The 13,643-nt window shown below is 37.6% G+C and overlaps 1 protein-coding gene across 1 annotated transcript; it reads left to right on the top strand.

The window, feature by feature from the left end:
* The first annotated feature begins 2,767 nt into the window (after positions 1-2,767).
* Positions 2,768-9,443, top strand: LOC140238832 (uncharacterized protein C1orf50 homolog). Its single transcript, XM_072318730.1, has 4 exons — positions 2,768-2,906; positions 4,004-4,119; positions 5,553-5,771; positions 6,776-9,443. Exons 1-4 carry the CDS (start codon positions 2,888-2,890, stop codon positions 7,016-7,018), a joined length of 597 nt encoding a protein of 198 aa, XP_072174831.1. The 5' UTR covers positions 2,768-2,887; the 3' UTR covers positions 7,019-9,443.
* The last annotated feature ends 4,200 nt before the right edge of the window (positions 9,444-13,643 follow it).

Here is a 13,643-nt window from a genome sequence, read left to right as displayed (position 1 = left end):
TATATGTTGTTCTTTTGGTCTCTGCGAAAGAAAATGTTATTTCCTTGCACCACGTAAGATCACCCTATAACCACGCTGGAAGTTCGCAAGTGGATGTTGATATATCCTCTGGATGGGAGAAAAGCCTGCCTGCATCGTCGTAATTTACATTACAGGCATAATTAACCATTTGCAGATGAAACAAATCCCCAGCATTAGTGCTTTGAAATAGTTCTAAAATGTGAGTTAAGGACAGAAATAATCAACATTTTAATCGGTACAATTGATGTTAAGTATATCGTTAAATATACAAAATACGAGCAATAGTTATTAAAAAAAATGTTTCCAGACTAAACCGTCTACAGTTACGGTTTATTGAGAAAATACAGATATTTCCTTATATTTTACGTTTTATCGCGAAAATCTTATATGATAGGATGTTGTTTTTGTTGTTGTTTTTTTTTTTTTTTTTTTTTTTTTTTTTTTTTTTTTTTTTTTTTTTTTTTTTTAGTACAACAGACCTACACAAGTCATATGCATTAGGTCATATCTTGGAAAATTTTTAAATCACTGTTCCCAAAGGTAAACAGGACCATTATCAGTACGTTGTGTGTCGGCTGCTAACCTTTACAAGTACAATAACATAATGCAAACACACACACACACACACACACACACACAGTCACAAACACACACACACACACACCTGTTGTGAATTATGCAATGTATTTCGTAATCGGACTCATTGAGCGCATTATACACAGACCTATCACTTATAATCACCAAACAAAGATACTGAATCAGACATAAATAGAGACTGATGAATGCTAAAGGAATCGTTGTTTGATGACAACTTGCTAGAGTTGATGAGGCCATACATGTATTGAATGGCTTTATTCGGTCCGCAATATATCAGTTAAACCTGACTTCGCGGCCACTTGTCTATATAGCGGTCATCTCTTGTGTATACGGCTGCTAAAAACAATTCCCCTTGAAAAGAAGCATGAAATTGAGGACCCTGTGTATAGCGGCCACCTGTCTATAGAACGGTCACTTTTTCTCATCTCCCTTGGATGGCCGCTATAAACTGGTTTGCAAGGCACTCTACATTCAAAGGTGAGTATCTTTAAAGCAAATATAAATGAAAGACAGGAATGTTCAACTCGGACGGCCACTTGCAATCCCAACTTCCTCGCGCCGGCTTCAAATTCCAACCCTTTTAGCTTTAATTCAGGGTTGATGTGAAGCATTCATTGTGTTTCAATGGCAAATACGTCATTATTGGATTGCGTATATGTATAATTATTATGTAAAAGTGTTTTCTTCCATTTCATATGTTTTTAACACTAGCTGTTTCTCCATAATGTGTTCGCAAGTAAGATTTACGTTCGTGAGTTTGATCGACAACATTATGATTATTACGTATTAACAGCTGTGACGTATCTGAAGTGATAATTCGCGCCATGTTCAAATCACAGCTTTTATTGAGCCTCATCAGGGGGAGGACCAGATTTGGTAGAGATTTCATTTAAAAAAAAAAAAGGATCTGAATGAATGGACAGTTCAATACGGATTTTAAGTGTGTCGTTTGTTTTAAAGATGCAGTGATCGGCCATAACCACATATACTAATGAATTCATATCTGCTGCTGATGTATTACAATCTATCATGGATGTTTCTTTTCATAATATCTCAATCCATCTTACGATCGAAGCATTTCATTCACCTACTAACACCATACAGATCCTAGAAAATAAATGATGCTGGAATTCGTGCGTAGATAAGTATATAGGGCAATTTAAGCCCCGATTGATCCATCATGTGTGCTCAGTTGTGGTTGTCAAGGGCAAATTTCGTGAACAAAGCATTCCTAGAATTTGAATACATTTACCGAAACGGTCTTTTAAAAATTCCTCCACAAGTCTCCCATTATCTGCACTCGCCTTACCTATCACTCTTTCGACGTCAGATGAAAAGGATGAACCAGTTGGTCTATAGCACTACAGATTATTGTCGTCTTGTTATAGCTAATATGATTTGTTGGGAAATGGTTCTAAACTATCGATCAACGCATGTTTTTCGTTCGTTTTGTTTTGTTTGTTTGGGTTTTTTTTTTTTTTTTTACCTTTCTGTATACAAGATAATCATAGGAGCGTTTGTCGGATGATGATTCTAAATTTCTAAATCAACTTGCCAGGACCACTCTGGGAAATAGTTTCATAAGTGTCAAATTAGTCCCCAGCGATAGAAGAAGATTTGGTCCCAAAATGATGTAAAGTAGTCATCTAAAGACTACGCTAAATGATTGTCTGGTCTAGTTAATCCTGGTTTTGCAACTTCATATTTGTCCATGGTATTATCGGAATGATACTAGTAATCAGTTCTCAATTCCGTGCTGTACAATGCATATTCCCATTTCACGCGATCAGGCACGTGTGATGCAGGGATCCTGTCAAACATTAGGCAATGCAGTTAGTCTATTATAGGGTTCACTGATGAATACTTGATGTAGCGTTATGCGTCGGTAATGGTAAGCTCTATAATATCGTATTCAGGCACCCATTATTTACAGCAAAAGATATAATTAAGGGCTTATTTAATCATTTTCAAGCAAAAGAGTTAGCAATAGCTGGAACAACTTCAACAGTTTATTCGCAATCTCATGTCATAATGTTTATAAATTGTAAAGAAGTCCGTTCTTAAAGACTAATTCGCATCTTACGCAATGTGTACAGTTACGCTTTATATTTTCGTGCGGCAACGAAGAGAGTCTCTTCTGTCACATCATTCGCGGTGTTCGCACTAACAGTCGTGATACCGGCTTCAGCTAACGTTCTCTACACAATACTCACCCGCAGACAATTTATCTGAATTTACCGTTGTCATTGCCAGACATAAATCAATCATCATGAGCAAAGTTACAACTGGTAAGTTATTCTGTCTATTGTGTTTCGACTCAAAAGTGTAATGCATAAATAGGCGTGCCACTCGCTACGCTACACAGTACAGTCCCACCCACTCTCCATGTCGTTGGGTTTCAGTGGACGCAAACTGCATGGTGCACAGACGCGACGATCTATAGAAAACGTGTAGGGTCTATGGACGATTGTGTTTTAATTTCAAAGCATGTTGTGTAGAAGTCGTAAAAAATAAGGCCGTGAGACTTCGTTTAAACATCAGGCCAGTATTAACATGATACTTCCTACTAATAAACTAGAAGTCTAGGTACTGTTATCGTGTTACACAGCTCTGCTCTGACACTGCACTGCACTGTCGAGTCGTCGCACCGCTAGGCCGCTGGCGATGGCGCTGCCTGGCCTGTAAAGTAGGCCTACCCCATTGTCGCGCACGGAGACACCTACATTGTAACTCCGGCGCGGGGCGCTGTAACTAGTATAAACGTGTTGGGGCCGCTGGTGCGGTTTTAATAGTAAACGCTGTGCCGTGCTCCGCATCTGGTCGGGCTACGAAGATTCTAGTTGATACTAATACTGACATTTGACTGAAACCAAAGATTGGTTTGTATCTTTCTTGTCGTCGGTGATTATGTTCCCCAGAGACCATGTCTGCCTTCGCAAAATCCCCTCCTTGTATAAACCTATACTCAATAGTCTATACAACAGAGGAGAGCCGTAAATGTGAAAAAAAAAAGTAATTAAAAAAAAAGAACTCTGGAGAACGGATAGATTTTTTTTTTCTTTGTCTACTCTGACATCAAACCCAGAAGTCGCTGTGCACAGCATCTGCAGCTGGTTCGGCTGTTTGACATGTAGAGCCATGTAGTACATGTACCATGACCAACTGCGACCAGCCTGAATGCAAAGTGTTTAATAACAGTACATACAGATTGCAAATAAATGAACTGTACATTTTTACACATGTAATTACTGCAATTCTTGCATTTCTGACCCTTAAGTTATCATAATCTTTTATTCATAATTACTGCAGTTCTTACATTTCTTAACATAAAGTTGTCATAATAGTTTATTTCGTTTTGTTTTTAATTGAAACCCATCTCTCTCAGTTTCACTCGTTGAGAGCAACGCACGACCAAGTGGAGTAGTTCTGGTCCATTCCGAACGAACAAACACACCAGAGGATCCAACTGACCTCGTGGAGCTGGCTCGACAAGTTCAAAAGGTCAGCCCAATTATGATGCAATAGGGGAACATCATCCAGTCATGCCCTGCTCTACAGTATGTTTCTTGTGCTAGAATGTCATGTTATTTTATCGTTAAAATGAGTTACAGTCTGAATGAGTGTTTTCACCATAAAGTGATTTTAGCTCTGTTTCACAGAAAATCGATTCCTCAAAATATACCACACTACGCTATTAAAATCACACAGGTGACTGATTTCACACTGATTGAGACCAACCAATTTGATTATCGTTATTTTTTTTTAATTAGAAATACATGTTGATTTTTTTTATTTGAAGAAAAAATCCACTTGTATTTGTTTCTACATGATGAGAAGAGTTATACTCAAAAGAATGGTAAGAAGGGGTGAAATAGCCTACACACTCTCAATTTGATGCAGTTATCTCGTTTCTATTAAAGTAGAATGGATTGTGCAAAGTTAAATGACAAGTTCACCTTCATTAACATAAGGATTGAGAGAATGTAGCAATATTAGTAGAACACATCATTGAAAGTTTGAGGAAAATTGGACAATCCGTTCAAAAGTTATGCATTTTTGAAGCTTTTGTGCAGTCACCGCAGGATGAGAAGACTACTGCAGTGTATGATGTCACATGCGTACAACAATATAAGGAAAATATAAAGAGAATTTCACAAAATTTCATCTTTTGAAAAAAGTACACATTCCCTTGACTCGTTGCTGACATATGTTATGGGTAATATTATTCCCATCGCCTTTAGAAAGAGGCAAGTCAAGTGCTCTTGTATTATGCGAAAGAAGTGAAAATATGTTGAATTTTCTTTACATTTTCTTTATACTGTTGTACTCATATGACATCATGAGCCTTAGTAGTCTCCTCATCCAGCGGTTCCAAAACAAAAATTTTAAAAATTCATAACTTTTGCATCGATTGTCCAATTTTCCTCAAACTTTCACTGATGTGTTCTACTAATATTGCTGCATTCTCTCAATCCTTATGTTTATGAAGGTGAACTTGTCCTTTAAGGACCATTTTTAAAGGAACCAGTAAGGGTGCTACAAGTTCATATCAAAAGTTATGTTGTTATCCAATTATTTTTAGGACAGGAACATTACTTATGATGAGAAGACACAAATGTGCCGCATGGCAATATTGGTTGCATATATCACACTCCTAACCAAGAATTCAGAGTAGTTTATTTTGTAGATTGAAGGAAAACATGTTGCGATTCATAAAAATAAAAGAGGCAAGCATACTTGCATATGTTACTTGCCATGAAGTGCAATTATCCCACTCCCAAAATAATGTTTTTGAAGGCTCAGCGGTTCTACATTGTACCCATGGTAAACTCAAAGATTGCTTCTTCTTATTTTGTCATTACAGTAAGGTAACTATTATTTTATTAAGCAAAGGAGCAAAGAGACCAATACTGAATGTTTTCACTTCCTCACAGGCGGATGAATTTGTGCGAGCCAACGCGGGAAACAGGCTGATGACGATAGCTGATCAAATTCGCCATCTCCAAGAGCAAGCCAAGAAGGTGTTGGAGGAAGCTAAACGTGATGCTGATCTCCACCACGCTGCCTGCAACATCAAGAAACGCCCCGGTCACAAGTACTTCCTGTACGAAAGAGATTCAGGGCAGAAGTATTTCTCCATCCTGTCCCCCGAGGTTAGTATGGCACTCAATAATGCTCCTTATATCTTGTTGCATTCTTGTAGCAAAACTTTGACAGTCTACAAAGAACAAGGTAGTGAATACATGCATTATAAGTTTCTGGAGCAATTTAGATACCTTTTTTTTTTTTTTTTTTCAACAATCCAGAATTTGTAGAGAGTGATTGCCTCGGTTGCGCAAAACTGGTGAAATTGATAATGATGATACATGTAGTGCTGAAGTTAGCAGCATCAATAATAACTTGATAAGTGACGACAGTGATAGCGAGCACATAGGCACATTATACAGTATGTGTTATGCATTATATAAGCACTGTTTATTATTATTATTATTATTATTATGACAATAATAATAATAATGAGAGAGATCTGCCATGGCTCAGTGGATAGAGACTACCAACTCTCAGTCATGAGGTCCCTGGTTCAAGCCCCCTCTCTGTAGCAGCTGTTCCACCAGGCAAGGCACTTAATCCTCATTGCTTTTTCCCATGTTAGTTGCTTGCTTACAAATATTCATCACTTCCTTAGGGGCCACGTAAAGCAGATCAATTAATAAATGTATGAATTATGATAAAATTCACCTCCCTGCCTTAATCTTATTAACCGTTGGTAGTCAGAAATCATGGTGAAGCACATTGACCACAGACCAGAGTTCCTAGTTCTTCTTTTATATTTTTAATTTCCATCTAGTGTCTGTGTTCACAAGTAGCAAATCCAGGAATTACATTTCGTCTTGGATTGCAATTTTCAAAAGGAAGGGAGACACTACCATGTACATGTACAGCTGTGTATGTATGGCAAATATTGAGCGAGGTATCACATTTTATGTTGGCTTTATTTCTCAGGGGAAAAAAATGGGGTATTATGTGTTTGTGGCGATCATGGGGCACCCTGCAGATATGATACAATGTATCTTTATACTTGAAACAAATCAGCTTTAGTATCTCAATGTTCAGTGTCTACATTTAAAAGCCTTGTGCTATTTTTGTGTTCTCACAGGAGTGGGGAAGCACCTGTCCACACATATACTGTGGATGCTACAAGCTCGAGTACGACATGTCGTGGACGCCGGAAGAAGACATCAAACAGCGCGGTGAGGACATCGCCATCATTGACAAGCTGCTGGCGAGCCAGACCGCCATCACATACGACCCGAAGCCGAACTTTGAGGGCATCATCCCCCAGGTGCACAAGACATCTCAGGGGGCCAGAGTGACGGAGCACATGGATGAGACACAGTGAAAGGGGGACCATGCTATTCTTGGATGCCTTCCCTGGCGCCGTGGTAACAAGTCACACCCAGCTGATGCGTCATGCCAGCATGCTTTTCTTTGCTGGGCATCTGGAGAGTGCTGTGCGATAGTTTTATCGGGACGAAAGCTGAGAGGGGCAACGTTCTTCCGAGGGCCTTATTGTGGAATCCGTACGAGTCTAGTGAAAACAACAATATCCAAACTAACCAAACTCTTATGCCCTGTTTTCTCAAGTACTATAAAGTCCAAGATGATAGAGATTAATCTTGTACTTTTAATATAAAACCATGAACACTGTTTGCAATGTATAATTTTTTTAAGATGATAATTAAGATGTATTTGTATTTCTTTGTATACTTTCAAATGATTGGGAACATAAAGATTTTAGAAGTGTTGTGTTTAAAATGATGGATGGCCATCTCACACGTGTTCTTCCCATTTATCATTACTGGTATAAAAATAGCGAATGGTCAGAAATGCAGTGGAATAAGATTTTGCATGAGCTGAAAGATAAAGACCCTCTATTCAACAAGGCTTTGCCTCGTTGAAAAGTGCGCCTCATCTTTCACCAAGTGTGAAATCTTGTTCCATTTCACAAGTGAAGACCATACACTATTTGCTTTACACAACACCTCAGATGTCAAGAGATATGATCCACACTGATTCTTGAATTTAGCTCAGAAATGGGGACCATTTGTTTTTTCTTGAAAGGCGACTGGGTGGCAGAGTACAGTTACTCACACGAAAGCGATTGGTTGGAGTTGGCAAGTATAAAATGAGTGGATGAATGGGCGCTTGTAAGTGATTGAGTGTGCATGGCAAAGGTATGATTATTATGACATTAAAGGCATGCAATGGTGCCAAATCTACGAGTTGATCTTGAGTTTAACACAGAAGTCAACGTAAATTGATGACGTCAGCCGTGCGCTGTCAACTTTTGCTCGAACAAAATTGCGTGGCTCAGCGACGACAGCATGCAAAGGTACTTATAAATGCATGTCACGTGATGAGCAATCAACCAATCAGGTAGCTATGTAGGTGTTGCATGATACTTTATAATGTGCAAGATAGATCTTTGCTGCCTTTATCATTTTCTTTTGATGCCAACAGTACTTTCCATTTGTACTGGTGTACCTTTTGATTTACACAATCTCATTCCTAAAGTCACAAGAGATTGATCCGGATGATGTTGTAAACCATCAAAACACCCAAGCTTATCCAGGTCCAGTTCTTATCTAAACAGTAAAAAGAACAGTGAAGAGTTCAAATTAATCTATTTTAAGTAAAGCGTACACAGTGTAGATCAATAGCTTCTGATTTTGTGATTAAACTGAAATAACTATTTTAGTTTTCCATATAGAAATGAGAATTGTCTATGCTAGTCCTTGTGACTCACAAAATGTTAAAAAAAAAAGAAAAAAGGAGAGGATGACATGTACGGGTCTACAGATCAATTGCAAGAGGAATTTGGGTTAGAGTGACTTTTCGTGTAGCAATATGATTCGTTCTTACCCAGTTATGAATTTTATGTATCTTTGTAAATAATGCCCACACATAGGCCTATTTTTTGTAAGAAACAACTGATTTACTGAATGAAATAATGTTTTGTAGATGATTGGTTTGTAAAGCCTACCTGCACAGATGCAATCTTCTACACAGTATATTCTAAGGCGAGCATGAAGTACCAGTAGTTTTTACAGCATATCCCCCTTGGGGACACGTTTCCCTCCCACATGTGGATGTTCAATTGAGGAAAAGAAAAGCTTGCTGTGCCTGTCACATGCTCTGAACATGATTGCACAAAAACACTCAAAGTTGTGTGCATGAACATCGATATACTTTTGCAATTCAGGTGCATGCCGTCACATACCTGATTGACTAAGATACTGTGGAGCACTTGTCTGAATATTTTTTTTTTTTTTTTGTAGTAATCCAAGCAGGCGAGAAGTGATTCTAGGATGGAATATATCATACTCTATATCCTGAGATGCGAACTGTTACCTTTTTTCTTTTTTTTTTTCTTTTTTGCAGTATTTTGTAAATAAACAAAAATATATATTTATGATATACTTCAGGTTTCATAAAAATACTGTTTTCCAGAATTATAGTGTAACATGTACTACACAAGCCTATGGCTGGGAAAATGAAAATGCAGATTGTGCTGTTTTTCCCATTACAAATCCGTCTTTTCATTCTCCAGAATATGGCAGTGCTATTAACAAGTATAGCATTCCTCTAGATCAACATGTACAGCTGTATCTGTTGATGGTGGTGTTGGTTCTTATTGCTACAGGACTTGTTGTGTATTGTTTTGTATATCCTGCCATACTTCATATACAATGTACCTTTTTATCAATTGTTCCTATGGAATGAATTACGTTGTCAGAGTAAAATATCAGAGAAGACGTCTTACACCAAAATGCGTTTGTATGTGTTGTATTTTGTGTTGGTTTGTTTCTATTGTTTTGTGTTGGTGTATTGTGTGTTTGCATACCATTGTGAATTTGTACTTGCTATTGATGTGTACTACATGATATACCATGTGTGATAATTGCACCGTATATTACAAAAGCATGAGCTTGTACCTAATTACAATTTTATTTTTCATGTACATCTGTTTCATGAAATGTATGGAATTAGATACATGCCTTCAAATAATCATAATGCACATAATATCAATTATCATATCCTGATTTTTCCACCTGGAAAGTGATATCTGTGAAATTTCATTGGTTACTGGAATGGAGAAGATTTTGAAATGTGGTAATGATTATGCACAAACATGTGACAAAAACAATAATTGATATGCACATATACACTGTATGTTTGATTATGTGTAGGTCTAAAATGTCATTTATTCATTCATTTTATTTCCACACAGGCACTTGCTGTAGCCTCAGGCTGTTCTTCCACTACTCTGTGCATCTTAAAGGTACTAGCCCACATTTGCAAACCCACGAAAATCAAAACTGCATAAAACAGGTCCAATATGACTTCAAGTACAAGTTATAACAGTAACATACCTCACCTGTTGCTCTTTGTCTATACCATTCGATAAAAGAGAGAAAAATCATCGTTTTAAAATCAATTTTCAAACCGGGTCAACCCGACCCAAAATCGAATTACGAGCGCGGGCTATAGCTACGTACATTGTACATGTAACACGTACGTGGACCGGAGCTAGCGAGCGTTTACGCATGCATACAGATTACGGTGCATTTTCATTTATTTTTATGAAAGTAATGGACTAATTGGAACGAAATTTTGCACAGGTGTTACTGCAATCATACCAAAACTCCATGCTAACTATGAGACCAATTGCTGCAGGTTTACAAATGTGGGCTAATACCTTTAAAGGGATGGTTTAAGTTGAGATGGGGCTTGAGGTTTTTAACATACTGTATTTTGATATTGATTTTTTGAGATAACGAGAAATCTCTTATGAAATACGAAAGAGCGTATTATAATTCTAAGAGGAATTCAAAGTTTATTTGATGAAAATTGGTTTTGAAATGACTGAAATATCCAAAACACAGTGGTCTTAATAAAAAGTTGGGACCCACCTTTTTCTTTGGGTCACTTTGTCTTTCTTTGTTTTGGATATCTCAGCCATTTCACTACTGATTTTCATCAGATTAACATTTAATTCCTCTGAGAATTGTATGCTTGTAACATTTCATCAAGTGGTTTCTAAGTATCTCGCAAAAGTTGAACCCTGAATTCTCACCTCGACCAATATTATACCATTCCTGTGATAAAAAGCAGTTACATGACATGATAATATACAAGAAAGCCACAAAAAAACATCAAAACAACAACATAAACATTTAAGTGTCCAAGCTACAAATTAAAAGCAATCCATTTCATACCCCCACTCCCATCCCACACACCACAAGCGAAGAACTCTATGCAAGATCATTCATGTTTGAACTTTCACACACACACAAAAGTAAACAAACATGTACACAAAGCATTATAAGGTCTGATTAATCTGTACAACATTTTGTGGGATACAACTTTATGTGTATGCATCAAAGTTTTAGCATGTGAAGGTGACTTTAGCACTTGAAAGTACATGCATGTGTATATATGCACATGAAGGGCACAAAGTTTGTTATAGCATGTGACACATACAATGGAATACACACATGTGTGTGTGAACGCCAACCCTTATCAGATCACACAGGTAGGAAATGTTTGACATGTAGTCCTAGGGCATACACGTATGATACATGAAACATTTACTGCTTCAGACCAATTCCGGTATTGGGCACTGATCTCTGCCCGAAGAGATGGAGTACGCCTACATGCAGGGGCTGATCGTAAAAAAAAAAAAGGGGGGGGGGGGCTTTACAAAATTAAAGGGGCGCATGTGCCCCCCCCCCCTCCATTTTCCTTTTTATTTCTTTTGTTTTAGCCAAAAAAAAAAAAAAAAAAAACATGAGGGGGCTCCCTGTGCTCCCCCGCCTGGATCCGCCACTGTACATGCACAAGGTAAAAACAGTGGTGTCATGAATAAGGGAGTTCACGGTTGCGATTTGCGCATGTGCAAAATAAAGGTCAGATGAGAATGTTTGTATATTTGTCATTGACTTTCAAACGAAAAGAATCCTCAGAACGCACGGGTGAAAGTGATTCATCAATAATGTTTAACAAAAGCTGCACACGCATTTCATTGATATTGATTACAAAGGTGGCAAGCTTCAACAAAAAAATGCTCTGTCACAGGTCCTTTCCATGTTATTTGAAAGTCTGTGGTGTAAGGGTCAAATGAGACATGAGCTAACCATGAACTCCCTTATTTTACTGCGATAGATCGGGTGAAAAGACTTGGTGGTTAACACAGGCTCGCCGCATGAGGGCGTTGTTTTCCTATAGGCTCCTCGCATTCTTTGTGACTGCTTGTCTTGACGTTCTTCTTTGTAACCCGATGACAAACCTCGTAATATACCTGTAATCGAAAGAAGAATAATAGAAATGTTATCATTAAATATATGAAACGTATTTAGGTATTCGTTTAGCACATTGTTGTGGGTATACTATGAATCAACACAAGTCAACATGGACTTGCACCGCATTTCATGTAAACCCTTTAGGAAACCAATACCCACAGAGAAAAATGTGGATTGGGTAAAAGCAGCAACTTAGCAGTGCACATCAGTGAAAGTTTGAGGACAATCAATGCAAAATTATGAATTTTAATAGTTTTTGGTGTTGGAACCACTTAATAAAAAGACTACCTGAGTTTATGACATCATATGTGGACAACAGTATAAAGAAAAATAAAGAAAATTCAATATGCTTTCACTTTTCTAGCGTATATAAGTAAAGAGCACTTCACTATCGCTTTCAGAAAGCAGGGGAAATAATAATTACTACCCTAAACACTGGATGTCAGTATCAAGTTGATGGAATGTGTAATTCTCATGAAAAATGAATTTTGTGGAATTCCCTTTATATTCTCTTTACATTGTTATCCGCACATGACGTTATGAAGTGTAGAAGTCTCCTTATCCAGTCACTACAACACCAAAACTTTAAAATTTAATAACTCTTGCATCAGGTGTCCGATTTTCCTCAAACTTTCACTGTAAGTGTTCCTTTTAATGTTGCTGCTTTCACTCAATAAACGTTGCTCTTTGGATTCGGGTTTCCTTTGAGACCCTTTTCGACACCGTAGCTATTTGAAAGCGAGTGCATTATAGCAAGTCATAAAAGGAAAGTAAACGACCCCCTTCCGCATCATCCCGATCATTCTGCTAGACACATGACACAGTTTGTGTCGCTTCAGAGAGAGGCAAAAATGAATATTATGAGATATGAGCAGTCCAGAATCTACGGACTAGCATTGAGGGTGCACTAACCTGGAGACACTCCAGGGTACCGTTTCATGAAAGTTGTCAGCGCTGAGAAGTTGTCAGTCTCTGACAATCACCATGGTAACAGTCAGTGACCAGAGCATCTCAGCCAATCAAAACCAAGGATTTTGCTGAAATTGTCAGAGACTGTCAACTTGTCAGCGCTGACTAAATTGATGAAACACCACCCAGACTTCAAGAAAACAGACAGGAAGAGAAATAGATAAATGAGAAAGAAAGGTAGAGAGTTAAGCACAAGCAAATACAATGCACTTGGATAAACCAATTATAAAATGTTGCCCGATAAAGAATATTAGAGGAACATATATAAAAAGGGATACCTCATGAGAGATTGGAGGAGAGATTACATAAATAGACAGATAGATACATCGAAATAGATAGAGAAAAAATATTCATCTACTATATATATGACAAAAGACTTTTATCGCAAAAGAACTAACTCCATTCTTGTTGAGTTGAAACATTTGTGATTAAAAGTCGCTGAAAACAGAAAATAATAAGAAAATGCGGGATTTTTTTTTTTTTCAATCATAACTTCTAAAATATTCCATGTTATGTCACAATGAAGTGAGGTATTACTAGAAAGGTTAGCTTGCTCTATCTGATGATGGGCTTATTATACTTTGAAATGTTTAAAAATAATGCTTAGCTCATTTTGCAATACAAAAATACCAAACGCTTGACAAGCTTCGTCTTCATGCCGTCAAATGGAGAATATTATTTCGCCTTTAATCA

This window comes from Diadema setosum, chromosome 15 (genome assembly GCF_964275005.1).
Source record: "Diadema setosum chromosome 15, eeDiaSeto1, whole genome shotgun sequence".
NCBI lineage: Eukaryota > Metazoa > Echinodermata > Echinoidea > Diadematoida > Diadematidae > Diadema > Diadema setosum.
This window is presented reverse-complemented; position numbering and strand designations above follow the sequence as displayed.